This window comes from Ips typographus, linkage group LG3 (genome assembly GCF_016097725.1).
Source record: "Ips typographus isolate SLU linkage group LG3, UJ_Ityp_2.0, whole genome shotgun sequence".
Taxonomy (NCBI): Eukaryota; Metazoa; Arthropoda; class Insecta; order Coleoptera; family Curculionidae; genus Ips; species Ips typographus.
This window is the reverse complement of record NC_138424.1, coordinates 10,033,601-10,045,780: the sequence shown is the minus strand read 5'-3', so window position 1 is coordinate 10,045,780 and position 12,180 is coordinate 10,033,601. Positions and strand designations below refer to the sequence as shown.

Sequence of the window (12,180 nt, the reverse complement as noted above, 5' to 3'; positions counted from 1 at the left end):
TTGTGGCGACACTGTCAGCAGTGTCAGCCGGCAAGAAGCAAAAAGAAGAATAGGACGCAAGGACCTGACTTCAGGGCGATGACGAGACACTTTAACTCAGGATTACAACACAAGATGGACGATTCTTGCTCAATGCTTACGTTTTTCGATCTCAATCATTTTCTAGTTAGTTCCTACAAAAATCTGTTATATTTGATTCTACATTGAATTCGAAGGGATTCAATAAAGTGGAGTGTTAAGTTGGTGAAGATTATTATTTTCCTTCTCCTTCTATGACACCCTTCATTGGTGACCCCGACACAAAAGAATCTACAAGCCAGAGTCAGACTTACTTTTTGGACGTTCTAGAACGCTGAACCATTCGAAAACTCACAACTCTCGCACCACAATGGCTACGGAACAACAAGGTACTTCATCATCTCTATCACCTTCAGTTGCAGCACCAGCTCCTACCCACATGGTAGAGAGAGTATCCTTAAAAGTACCACCTTTTTGGCCAAACGAACCGGCACTATGGTTTGCTCAGTTAGACAGTCAGTTTGCTATTAGTGGTATTGTGAATGACAACACCAAATATAATATTGTTGTGGCTAACCTAGACTTTAACCAAGTCCAACTCGTGCGTGACTTAATAGCACAACCTCCTACTGCCAATCAATATGGAACTATTAAGCAGGAACTCATACAGAGACTATCCGCTTCTCAACACCAAAAAATCCACCAGCTTCTTCAACAGGAAGAAATGGGTGATCGAAAGCCATCCGAGTACCTCAGGAAGCTGCAGAGTTTAGCACCAACTTCCCTTCCAGAGGACTTTCTCAGAACATTATGGACTGGAAGACTTCCCCAGCAGATTCAGACAATTCTAACCACTCAGGAAGGTATGTCACTAGACAACTTAGCCAAATTAGCTGACAAAATTCATGAGGTATGTACACCATCTTTAGCTTGTACAGTTTCTAGTGTAGATTCTGATATACACAAACAATTGGCTGAAATTGTTAAGCGTCTGGACAGATTGGAGACCAAAAGTTGTTGTCATAGACAACCACGCTCCAGATCTAGGACATCAGAGAGAACGACAACCAACAGGGCCTCGAACCAAAGTACTCTTTGCTATTATCATTCCAGATTCGGTGATAAAGCAAAAAAATGTAATAGCCCATGTTCTTTCACTATCTCGGAAAACTCAAGGGGGGAGAACCAGTAGCGGCGGGTTTTCTACCCTCCTCAAACCCGCGCCGCTTATTTGTGACTGACAATTCATCAAAAATTCGTTTTTTAGTGGACACCGGCGCCGAGGTTTCCATTTTTCCATACACTTTGCTTAAAGAAAGGCGTCCTCGCTCCAATTACCAGCTTTTGGCAGCCAACAACTCAGAAATTTCGACCTACGGACAGCGTACTTTCACCTTGGACTTTGGACTTCGCAGAAGCTTTCGTTGGACATTTCTTGTGGCCGATGTTTCACATCCAATTTTGGGAATCGACTTTTTATCTTTTTACAACATTATTGTAGATAGCAGAAAGCTCGCAATCTTTGACAGGACAACTGGCCTATCAACCATTGGAAATAATGCCAATTCTTACGGTCCTTTCATTCAAACTATGATTGTCCTTACAGAGTACCACAAACTTCTCAAAAATTTTCCATCACTTACCCAGCCACGCAACCAACACTCCAAAGCCAAACACAACACTGTTCATACCATTATAACTACCCCTGGCCCACCTGCATCAGCTCGCCCTAGACGTTTGGCACCTGACAGACTTGTCATCGCCAAAGAGGAGTTTCAATCCATGTTGGAACAAGGAATCATCCGCCCATCAAAAAGTAGCTGGTCCTCACCTTTGCATCTTGTTCCCAAAAAGGACACTTCTTGGAGACCGTGTGGAGACTATCGAGCTCTTAATGCTCGTACCGTTCACGATTCTTATCCGATCCCCAACATCAAGGACTTTACTCATGGATTGGCCAACAAGAAACTATTTTCCACCCTGGATTTGGTTCGCGCTTACAATCAAATACCGATTGCTGCTGATGATATACATAAGACTGCAGTGACAACACCGTTTGGTCTGTACGAATTTGTGTACATGTCCTTCGGGCTCAGAAACGCTGCTCAAACATTTCAGAGGTTTATGGATGAAATTTTCCGTGACTTGGATTTCTGTTTTGTCTACATTGACGACATCCTTGTTGCCTCTGAGTCAGCCGATCAACATTTAGAACATTTACGTATGGTATTCGAACGTTTATGCCAATATGGAATTTTAATAAATTCGTCAAAATGTGTTTTTGGCCAAAATAAAGTTCTTTTCTTAGGTCATGAAGTTTCGGCAGAGGGCATCAAACCAACAGACGAGAAGTTTTCTGCTATACGGAATTTTACCAAGCCCAACAACACTCAGCAACTTCGACGGTTTCTTGGGATGTTAAATTTCTACCGTTCATTCATTCCCAAGGCTGCTGAGCTTCAAGCACCATTACATGACTTACTTAAAGGTAAGCAGAAAAAACAGCAACCAATAACTTGGACTGATGTTGCAGTGAAGGCATTTGAGAACTGTAAGGAAATCCTCGCTGAAGCCACCTTTTTGTCACATCCCTTACCTTCTGCTCAACTCATTCTGTCTACAGATGCGTCGGATTTTGCTGTAGGAGCCTCCTTACAACAAAAGAACAACGTTCAACTTCAACCATTGGCTTTTTTCTCTCAGAAGTTAAATACTGCTCAGGCTAAGTATAGTGCTTATGACAGAGAACTGTTCGCCATTTATGCTGCTATTAAACACTTTCGATTCATGTTAGAAGGCCGCAGATTTACTGTTTTTACTGACCACAAACCAATCACTTTTGCTTTCTATCAAAAAAGTGACAAGTGCACTCCTAGACAGTTTCGATATTTAGATTTCATTGCACAATTTACCACTGACATTCGCCATGTTCAAGGTTCAGACAACATAGTAGCAGACTACCTTTCCAGACCTGAAATCTCGAGTATTGAAGATATTCAGATTAATTACCAAGCAATAGCTGCAGATCAGACTGACGACGCAGAACTAAACCAGCTGCTTACTGACTCCAGTTTAAATCTTCAACAGATTCAAATCCCAGGCACTGATGTTCAACTTTACTGTGATGTTTTTGAAAATAAATTTCGTCCTTATATCCCAGAAAAACATCGACTTAGTATTTTCAGAAAGCTTCATGGAATTTCTCACCCCGGTGTTAAGGCAACCATCAAGCTTCTGACCAGTCGTTTCGTATGGAGAAACATCAAGAAAGAAGTAGCCCTTTGGAGTAGGCAATGCCTCAACTGTCAACGCTCCAAAATCAACCGACATACTAAGACAGCTCACCAGAAAATTTCTATGCCTGACTACAGATTTGACCATGTCCACATCGACATAGTTGGACCATTGCCATCGTCCAGTGATTTTCGTTATGTGTTAACAATGATGGATCGTTTCACTAGATGGCCCGAAGCAGTTCCAATTAAAGACATGTCAGCAACCACCATTGCATCCACCTTTATTTCTACTTGGATATCGCGTTTTGGTGTACCCAGCAAGATTACTTCGGATAGAGGGAGACAATTTGAATCAAGCTTGTTCAAAGAACTTTCCAGATTCTTGGGTATTCTGCACATCAAAACAACATCATATCATCCTCAAGCAAATGGTTTTATTGAACGTTTTCATAGGACCCTTAAAGCAAGCCTCATTGCAGCCAAGTCGGATCGTTGGACTGAAGTTTTACCAATAACCTTATTGGGTCTTCGAAACATTTTCAAAGAGGACATTGATTGTTCACCAGCTGAGCTTGTTTATGGAACCACTCTTAAACTACCAGGAGAATTTCTAAATTCATCCACTGAACCAGCCAACGAAAATGAGTTGGTCAGCAAACTCAGAGCAACAATGTTAGAACTTCAACCTAGACCAGCATCTGATCATAGCAAGATTAAAACTTTTATCTCCAAGGACCTTTCAAGTTGTTCCCATGTTTTTGTGCGAAATAATGCAGTAAAACCACCTTTGACAGCGCCTTACTCTGGACCCCATCGTGTTATCTCCAGAAGTGACAAGTTCTTCAAGATTGACCTTGGCAATCGTAGTGACAACATCACAATAGACCGCCTAAAGCCCGCCTATCTGCCAGATGATTTCCAGATCCAGTCCGAACATTCGTATGCGCGCCTTGAAGAAGTTCGAAAATCTCCCGCAACGTTGCCAGCTAAGACAAGGAAAACAGTTCGTTTCGCGACTTTGTCGCTGGACGGGGGGTACTGTGGCGACACTGTCAGCAGTGTCAGCCGGCAAGAAGCAAAAAGAAGAATAGGACGCAAGGACCTGACTTCAGGGCGATGACGAGACACTTTAACTCAGGATTACAACACAAGATGGACGATTCTTGCTCAATGCTTACGTTTTTCGATCTCAATCATTTTCTAGTTAGTTCCTACAAAAATCTGTTATATTTGATTCTACATTGAATTCGAAGGGATTCAATAAAGTGGAGTGTTAAGTTGGTGAAGATTATTATTTTCCTTCTCCTTCTATGACACCCTTCAGGTTAGTTAGCTTTGTTTTGTTGGTTGACAAATGACAGTCCTGTGTTTGACAGAAGACGCTTTCTTTCGGATCCTAAATCTAAAAATCACATGACACGATGATTCGAAAATCGGACGGAGGCCACGTGACCTCTGGATGGTCCAAACCGAAAGAAAGTAGAGTAGAGTTAGGGATATCGAATATCGATATGGATTATAGGTATGTGCTATCTGATAAATGTCGATAGTTAATAGGGTTGTTCAGATATTTAACACCAAAAATTAACGTAATAACTATAAATAAGGGTTTGGAAATATCATAGTTATTTAATTTGAAGGTGTCAAAGTTTAAATGAAAGAATAAGAAACTCGTATTTTCCTCCAGTACTCAATACCCTATTTTTTGTGAAATAAAAGATTATTAACTAAAAATTGAAAATTTTGAAAGAAATTTATTGCTAAATCTATAATTCAATCATTAAAACGAACGTGAATATCGAATATTGCAGATCCACCAATTCAATCGATATGATTATCGGATTGAACGTTTTTTGAAGCTGATTTGGAGTCTAATATACTAACCGCCACCCTATTGACCTTAAACTAAATCCCCTTTTTACAAAATTTTTATTTGTAATTACAATTTAAAATATCACTTTTATCAATAAGTAAATATTAAAGCCAAGCTGCATAATATATTTTTATTCACGTAATACGGTTGCAATTCCTCAAAACTAGTGGATTTTCGACCGCAAAAACATCAAAATTATTAATTATATTTTTATGACCAGTTATTATTTAAATATTTTGATTAAAAATAAGTAACTATAATATCAGTCATTGGTAGGTTAACCATGGAGGTAACAAGAATTCTAGTATTTGGGTGGCTTGCAGTGCTGGTAGGTTTTATCACCATATTAAGTTTCATAATTTCTTTTAAAGCCACTCGTCCTGTAATGGAAATAAGAGGTTTTTCACTATCACCTACAAATTTTTCGTACAAAATTTATACGGAACAAGTAAGTATACTTTGACTATTGCTGCTGGCGGGTTTGAATCAGAAAAATCAATTTTGTAGAAAACATGGAAACATGCTCAATTATCGTGTTATGGTAGTGATGCAAGACTGGTTCAAGTTGATAGCCAAGAAGAACAAAAAAATTTAAGAAGCTTTATCAGAAAAAATGGAACGCCTAAAGATGAGTTATGTTGGTATTTCTTTTTATATTGTTTTTAATTAGTGGGCCATACGTTAACCGTAGATTATACATCCCTGAAAAGGGTTTTTTGCCTGTAGAATAATACACAGTTAATGTATGTCACTAATTTTGGGATACTCTGAATAAGACGTTGGCACTAATTTTGATTTTCAGCTGGATATTGGATGGGCGGTTTTAAGAAAAATTCCACCTGGACATGGGCTTCTACTGGTGAATACGTATACAAACATTATGCTGCAGGTTGGCACTTTTATAAACCTGATAATTCAACTTTAGAAAATGGTTTGTTTAGTGGATAATAAGCAGATAATATTTTCTAAGGTTTTGTCTATTTAGGGCACACCAAAGACTGCATGGAAATGCAATGGATAAATACAGGCAATGGAAGTTTATCTTGGAACAACATTCACTGTTTAGAAAAACGCCAGTATATCTGTCAAAGATTTTATTAGAACCAAACACAAAACTGATTACATACATACATATTACATATAAACGATGGAATTAAAAAATATATTTTAGATGAGCTTTCTTTCGCCCTTAGATATAATTTTTTTGCCGCAAGTCTCTACGATTGATTTGACAATTGATTATTTTTGAATTATGGCGTCGTATTTAAGGGCACCCTAAGCCTCACCTAAGCTAAGTTGTGATTTGTCTGTGATAGGTCATGTTCAAAATGTCACAGTCACATCACAACTTAACCTGGGTAGCACTTAGGGTGCTCTTAAATACGTCGGTGCAATCCGCCATTAGTCAGTCAAAATTTTGTCTTTAATTCTGACGATTTTAATTTTCTATCTCACTCTGCTTTATACAGAGTTGACTGTTTATAAGTGCTCATCAACTGAAGGATCTTCTATTTAAAGTGGCCTAGTGGCCAAAACAAGTTCTGTGTAACAAGCATTTCGGTCCAAAATTGCTTACCAACGAGCTAAGGTTCCATTATGGGAAACCCGTATTATATTAGTCATTTGATTGAAGGGAATTTGGACTGTAATAACTAGATTTAAAGTTGTAATAACCGGATTTCTAGAAATTTTGTTTTTTGTAAATAATAAAAGCAACCAACCTTTGACATCTAATGTGAACGATTTATGCAAAAACACGTCATTTGACAGATTTTGGTAATGCTTTTTTCTTCTTTTTGTGCTTATTTTAATTTTTTGTGCTTATTTACTGCTATTATTGTATGGTTTAACTAATTTTTTACAAAACAAGCTTTTCAAGTTTTTAAAAATAAACTAAACTAATAAGTGCTTTGACAAAAAATTTGCTATATTGACATATTGAAAGCTTCTGAATGACAAAAACATGATGCAAAATCTGTAAGTATCAATTTACATATTTAAACTGACCAAAAAATTTCGAAATGCTCCTAAAGTAGTCTAAAAAGGTTTTAAAACACTACAGAAACTCCAAAATGCTTCTCAAGCAGTCTAAAGCCTTCCAAAACAGTCTAGAAGCTTCCAAATGCTTTTCAATTTTACTAGAAGCTCTCAAAAGCTTCCGTATGCTTCTAAAGCAGTTTGGCAGCTTCCAAAAGTTTCTAAAACCGTCTACAAGGTTTCAAATGCCTTCCAGAACAGTCTAGAAGCTTCCAAAAGCTTTTAGAACACTCTAAAGGCTTCCATATAATCTTCAACTAGTCTAGAAGCTGTCAAAAAAGTATGCTTCTAGAGCAGTTTAAAAGCTTCCAAAAGTTCAAATTCACATGTCTTAAAAGCATTCGAACCTGCAGTAGGAACCTAAATACTCCTGAAGGGGTCTAAAAAGGTTTCAAAACACTACAGAAACTCCAAAATGCTTCTAAAGCAGTCGGAAGTCTTTCAAAACAGTCTAGAAGTTTTCAAAAGCATTTAGAACACTAAAAGCTTCTGTATGCTTTTAAAGCAGTTTAACAGCTTTCAAAAGTTTCTAAAACCGTCTACAAGGTGGTTTCAAATGCCTTAAAGGCAGTCCAGAACCTTCCAGGTTCTTTAAATTGGCAAAACACCTTCTAAATGCTCCTAAAGTAGTCTAAAAAGGTTTTAAAACACTACAGAAACTCCAAAATGCTTCTCAAGCAGTCTAGAGCCTTTCAAAATAGTCTAGAAGCTTCCAAAATCATTTAGAACAGTCTAAAAGATTCCAAATGCTATTCAACTAGTCTAGAAGCGCACAGAAGATATTAAAGCAGTTTACAAGCTTCCAAAAAATTTTTTTAACCGTGTAAGAGATTTCAAATGCCTCTAAAGCATTCCATAACCTTCAATATGCTGCTTAAACAGTCCAAAAACCTTCCAAATGCTCTCAAGTAGTTAAAAAAACTTGTTAAAGTTTTCAAAACAGTCTAAAATCTTCCGTGCTTCTAAAGCATTTTGAAAAAAAATGTTGCATCTCCGAAAGAGTTTTGTGCTTTTTTAAAGCTTTTTATGCTTTTTTGAGGAAAATGATTTTGCTTTTTCAACTCTTTTTTTCACGATTTTTGTGCTTTTTAATCCGGACTCTAGACTAATAACATTCAAAGTTTTCTACTGACAACTCAATCAGATAGTTTTAGATAGTTTTTAGGATTCTGTATTTGCAATGTTGACAAATGATATCAATTTAAAATATCCTAGTTTCTATATTGAAATATTGTGAAAAAGTGGTTTTTGAAGTAAAACAAAAAAATCAAATATCGTTATATTGTTGAAATTGGTGGTAGGTTTTAAAGGTGGTAGCATACAAAAATGGACTGTGTACAAATGCTTGAGCGTGTTATATTTGCCACGCTTTTTTGAATCACTCTATATATGACGGTATTTTCGAATATTATATAGTTTAACCAATGGATTTTTTACAATACTCAAGTGAACAGATTTAAAGGTTAAATACACGAATAAAACAACTTTGAATACTTGTACAGAATTCTAGATTTTATTCACAGCTTTGGCCACCACAATATCGTCACTGTCTTCAGTAAGCATGGCTAGTTTTTTGGCTAATGCTTTAGTTCTGTCAGTGAGGAAAGTGTCTACTTGTCCGAGGATATTGACAAGTTCGATCATTTTTTCAAAATTTTTGTTGACCCTTTCAGCCCTTTCTAGTTCTTGTTCCTTGTATTCAATCTGTTTCCTTAGGGAGTTAATGATATAAGGTGAATTGTTCGGATTGCGACCTATACCGTTTGTCGATATGTCAGCACTCCCTACGAAACCAATCTAAAAAATATCAAATCACTGTAATCAGTTTTTATAACATATTATACCTATATTTTTAAATGCTAAAATCATCTTTATAACGAACTAAAAGGCATAAATAAAATATCATGCTAAACAATAGTTTTTAGATAACATTACTTAAAGCAGTTTGGCGGTTACATTAAATTCGTTTTTACTGATTATTTTTCATATTTTTAGAACAAAATTTACATTTACAATGACTGACTCAAAATGTGGTGGTGACTTACCAGAAAAACACTGAATAATACAAAAATTCCTGATTTGGTCGGAAACATGTTGTAGAGTTAAAATATACTGAAATTTATTATTAGGTACTGTAATATTTTGCACTGTTCTAACAATCGTAATAGACTGCCTTGTGCAACAGAAAGTTTACTTTTGTAGCGAAATTTGATTAGTAAGCTACTTTAAAAGTAAACATTTGATGACTTGAACAAAAGTAGCATAACCCAATAATTGTAACATAAAATGTTTTAATGTATTATTAACAAAATTTAAAAAAATATTTTTGTGTAAACACATTAATGCAACTGATTTTTGTTCTTTGGTAACAAAACAAATATATTGGGGTTGAAAAATGCGTGTCAAAAAAGTAATTTTAACTTATTTTCAAAATGGTAGTAAAACCGTTTTTTGACATAAAAGTTTTCTATTTAAAATATAGGCAAAAATTGTCATCAAAAATGAGATTGTATAAGGTTATCTGTTTGAGAAATACATAATTTTCAAAAGATCTAAAAATTAATTGTTTTTTAATAAGAAAAACAAATAGATAATCTGACAGTAATTTATAAGAACTGTAATTAAGTAGTTAATAATTTTCTTTTGTTACGCCGAATTGACACTTGTCAAATTTTTGTCACATTGAAAAATTTCTTTTTTTGATTTTAAATATGTATTTTATGTGTTTTTTGGCCTTTTCATTGGTTACTTTTCAAAAAATATAGGGTTTTTACATTTTTTCTATTTGAACTTGCAACACTGTAAAACTCAGTGGACACTTTGTCAAAAACAGTCACGTGACTTTGAAAATGTAGTTTAAACTTTGAGAAATTGGTTAGACAATATGAATACACACCATGTAACTTTGATAATGCAATTTTCAGCTTGCAAAGTAAAGGCTAGTTGACACTAAATGCCAACATTAGTCAAATAATTCAATTATTTTAGTTATTCATGGCAAAGCAGAATGGTTGGCTTGACCACCCGGTACATATGAATATTTACAATATTTTAATACGATAATTATGCTATGGTTTAACAAAATTAATTTTAATCTTAAATTATCAACTGTTTGAATCAAAATACTGTGTAAATGTGTGTTAAATTTAAACTTTTCGTAATTTTGCTGCATGTACATTGTTTAAAACTTTAACAAGTATGGGTGCAGATACAAAGTTGCCTTTACTAGCATTCTTACTAGTAATATCTATTAGTTTACTGGCTATATTGAATGATCTGGGTTTTCGTTACTTGCGCTATAATGGAAATACCGATACTGCTTTGCTAAAAGATGGTGGATTTACGTATAGAATATATTTGAAGCCGGTAAGTAACGTAGAATTTGCTTAGTTCCTTCATTGAATAATGTCGGTATACTATTGCAGAAAACATGGTACGATGCCCTTTACTCATGTTATGCACTTGAATCAAGACTGGCTGAATATTCTGTTGAAAAAGCGCAAATTGGGTTAAATTCAATAATTATGAAATGTAATGCTACTTCTGACAAAGCAAAAATTCGTAAGTATAGTGTTTTCAGGATACTGCTATTTTTGTAAGTAACCAGTTAAAAAAGTCCGATTTTAAATAAGTTACACAATAAAGTATTTTTGAAACGTATTTTATATAGCGATAATCAATCAAAGTAAAAGGAAATGACAAAGCAATGTTTTACCTTAGTTATTTAAAAGAAAATCGAAAAGAAAATGTTATTATGTCACAATTACCTCATAGAATCTACACCATTTCCAAATGTAGTTCAGAAAAGGCCAAGTGAGATTCAGAAAAGGTCAAGCGTAATTCAGAATAAGAAACTGCAATTCAGAACCATCAAGTGTAATTCAGAAAAAATAAATTTAAAGTCAGAAATCATCAAATGAAGTTCAGAACATTTAAAGGCAATTCCATAAAATACATTATCTGTGAATAAAATCAGCAAAGCTGAATCACCAAGGCACTTGGTTGCCGATTCTGAATTACTCTTGACATTTTCTGAATTTCAATTAACTATTCTAAATTACACTTGGGTCTTTCTGAATTACAGTTAGAAATGGCGTAGTTATTTAAGGGCATCGGTAAAGCAAAACATCTTTTGGAAAATTCTATGCATTTTATGACAATCTTTTAACCCAAATAAAAAAAAACTAAGATAGATATTGTTGTTTTTTAAATAGCGTGTGAAAGAAGACACTTGCTAGAATGTACGAAAGTCAATATAATTTTAATAGTACGTCAATTTAGAAATTTTAGAAGCATTTTAACAAAATGGTAAAATTACCATAATTTTCCTGCCTACAAAATGTTTATCTTATCTTATCGTGGTCAGTGTTGCATGTGGTGGTTCCAAAGTAACTATAAACAATGATAAACAATACTTTTGTTTATATTTCAGCTGGATATTGGTTAGGTGGTAATCATAATGGAAGCGAATGGAACTGGATTGCTTCTGGTCTAACTGTTCCCAGAGACGGTTCTGCGAATAAATGGGGTTGGGGTGGTTTAAATTCCACGAGTAATGTAAAAGGTAATATTGTATTTATTTACAATTATTGGATTGAATTTAATAATTTATTTAACTTAGGAACTGAAGATGACTGCATAGAACTTCGGTTTGTTAACGAAAGCGTGTCTTTAGTTTGGCGTAGTGTCAAATGTAAAGAGGAACGGCCCTACATATGTCAAAGACCTCATTTTGTTTAATATGATTATTATTGAATTTTTATTTTTATTAGCGCCATCGTTGATGATTGCTTTTGGTCTTTGACAATATATTTTTCGTATAGTTATAATATTTTTAGTGTACATACATCCTATATAAGGTTTGTTATTATTTTTCTGTCTTCAATAAAAATTTAAGTCTTAAAAAAATATCTTTCAAATATACACTTAAATTTGCGTTTTACCATTAATTTATTATTTATGTATTCAAGAAATTAATCTTAATTAATATAGTGCCAAAAGTGTAAATGCCAGATA

The 12,180-nt window shown here is 34.9% G+C and overlaps 3 protein-coding genes across 3 annotated transcripts; 2 read left to right on the top strand and 1 right to left on the bottom strand.

Annotated features, from left to right (window-relative positions):
• The first annotated feature begins 5,385 nt into the window (after positions 1–5,385).
• On the top strand, positions 5,386–6,297 carry LOC145725868 (struthiocalcin-1-like). Its single transcript, XM_081974780.1, has 4 exons — positions 5,386–5,575; positions 5,635–5,764; positions 5,930–6,058; positions 6,113–6,297. Exons 1-4 carry the CDS (start codon positions 5,411–5,413, stop codon positions 6,226–6,228), a joined length of 540 nt encoding a protein of 179 aa, XP_081830906.1. The 5' UTR covers positions 5,386–5,410; the 3' UTR covers positions 6,229–6,297.
• Positions 6,298–8,655: 2,358 nt separating this feature from the next.
• Positions 8,656–9,372, bottom strand: LOC145725872 (uncharacterized). Its single transcript, XM_081974786.1, has 2 exons — positions 9,210–9,372; positions 8,656–8,961 (listed from the first exon to the last, which is right to left on the bottom strand). Exons 1-2 carry the CDS (start codon positions 9,255–9,257, stop codon positions 8,671–8,673), a joined length of 339 nt encoding a protein of 112 aa, XP_081830912.1. The 5' UTR covers positions 9,258–9,372; the 3' UTR covers positions 8,656–8,670.
• Positions 9,373–10,279: 907 nt separating this feature from the next.
• On the top strand, positions 10,280–12,098 carry LOC145725867 (uncharacterized). The gene is made up of 4 exons (XM_081974779.1): positions 10,280–10,530; positions 10,590–10,725; positions 11,597–11,728; positions 11,786–12,098. Exons 1-4 carry the CDS (start codon positions 10,363–10,365, stop codon positions 11,902–11,904), a joined length of 555 nt encoding a protein of 184 aa, XP_081830905.1. The 5' UTR covers positions 10,280–10,362; the 3' UTR covers positions 11,905–12,098.
• Positions 12,099–12,180: the final 82 nt, after the last annotated feature.

Excerpts from the sequence above, each read along its gene's own strand:
- LOC145725868 (XM_081974780.1), top strand. The coding sequence starts at position 5,411 with ATGGAGGTAACAAGAATTCTAGTATTTGGGTGGCTTGCAGTGCTGGTA. Across the intron at positions 5,576-5,634 it reads ACAAAATTTATACGGAACAA|AAAACATGGAAACATGCTCA; the intron begins GTAAGTATACTT and ends TCAATTTTGTAG. Across the intron at positions 5,765-5,929 it reads AACGCCTAAAGATGAGTTAT|CTGGATATTGGATGGGCGGT; the intron begins GTTGGTATTTCT and ends TTTGATTTTCAG.
- LOC145725872 (XM_081974786.1), bottom strand. The coding sequence starts at position 9,257 with ATGTTTCCGACCAAATCAGGAATTTTTGTATTATTCAGTGTTTTTCTG. Across the intron at positions 8,962-9,209 it reads TATTATTCAGTGTTTTTCTG|ATTGGTTTCGTAGGGAGTGC; the intron begins GTAAGTCACCAC and ends GATATTTTTTAG.
- LOC145725867 (XM_081974779.1), top strand. The coding sequence starts at position 10,363 with ATGGGTGCAGATACAAAGTTGCCTTTACTAGCATTCTTACTAGTAATA. Across the intron at positions 10,726-11,596 it reads TTCTGACAAAGCAAAAATTC|CTGGATATTGGTTAGGTGGT; the intron begins GTAAGTATAGTG and ends TTTATATTTCAG. Across the intron at positions 11,729-11,785 it reads TTCCACGAGTAATGTAAAAG|GAACTGAAGATGACTGCATA; the intron begins GTAATATTGTAT and ends TATTTAACTTAG.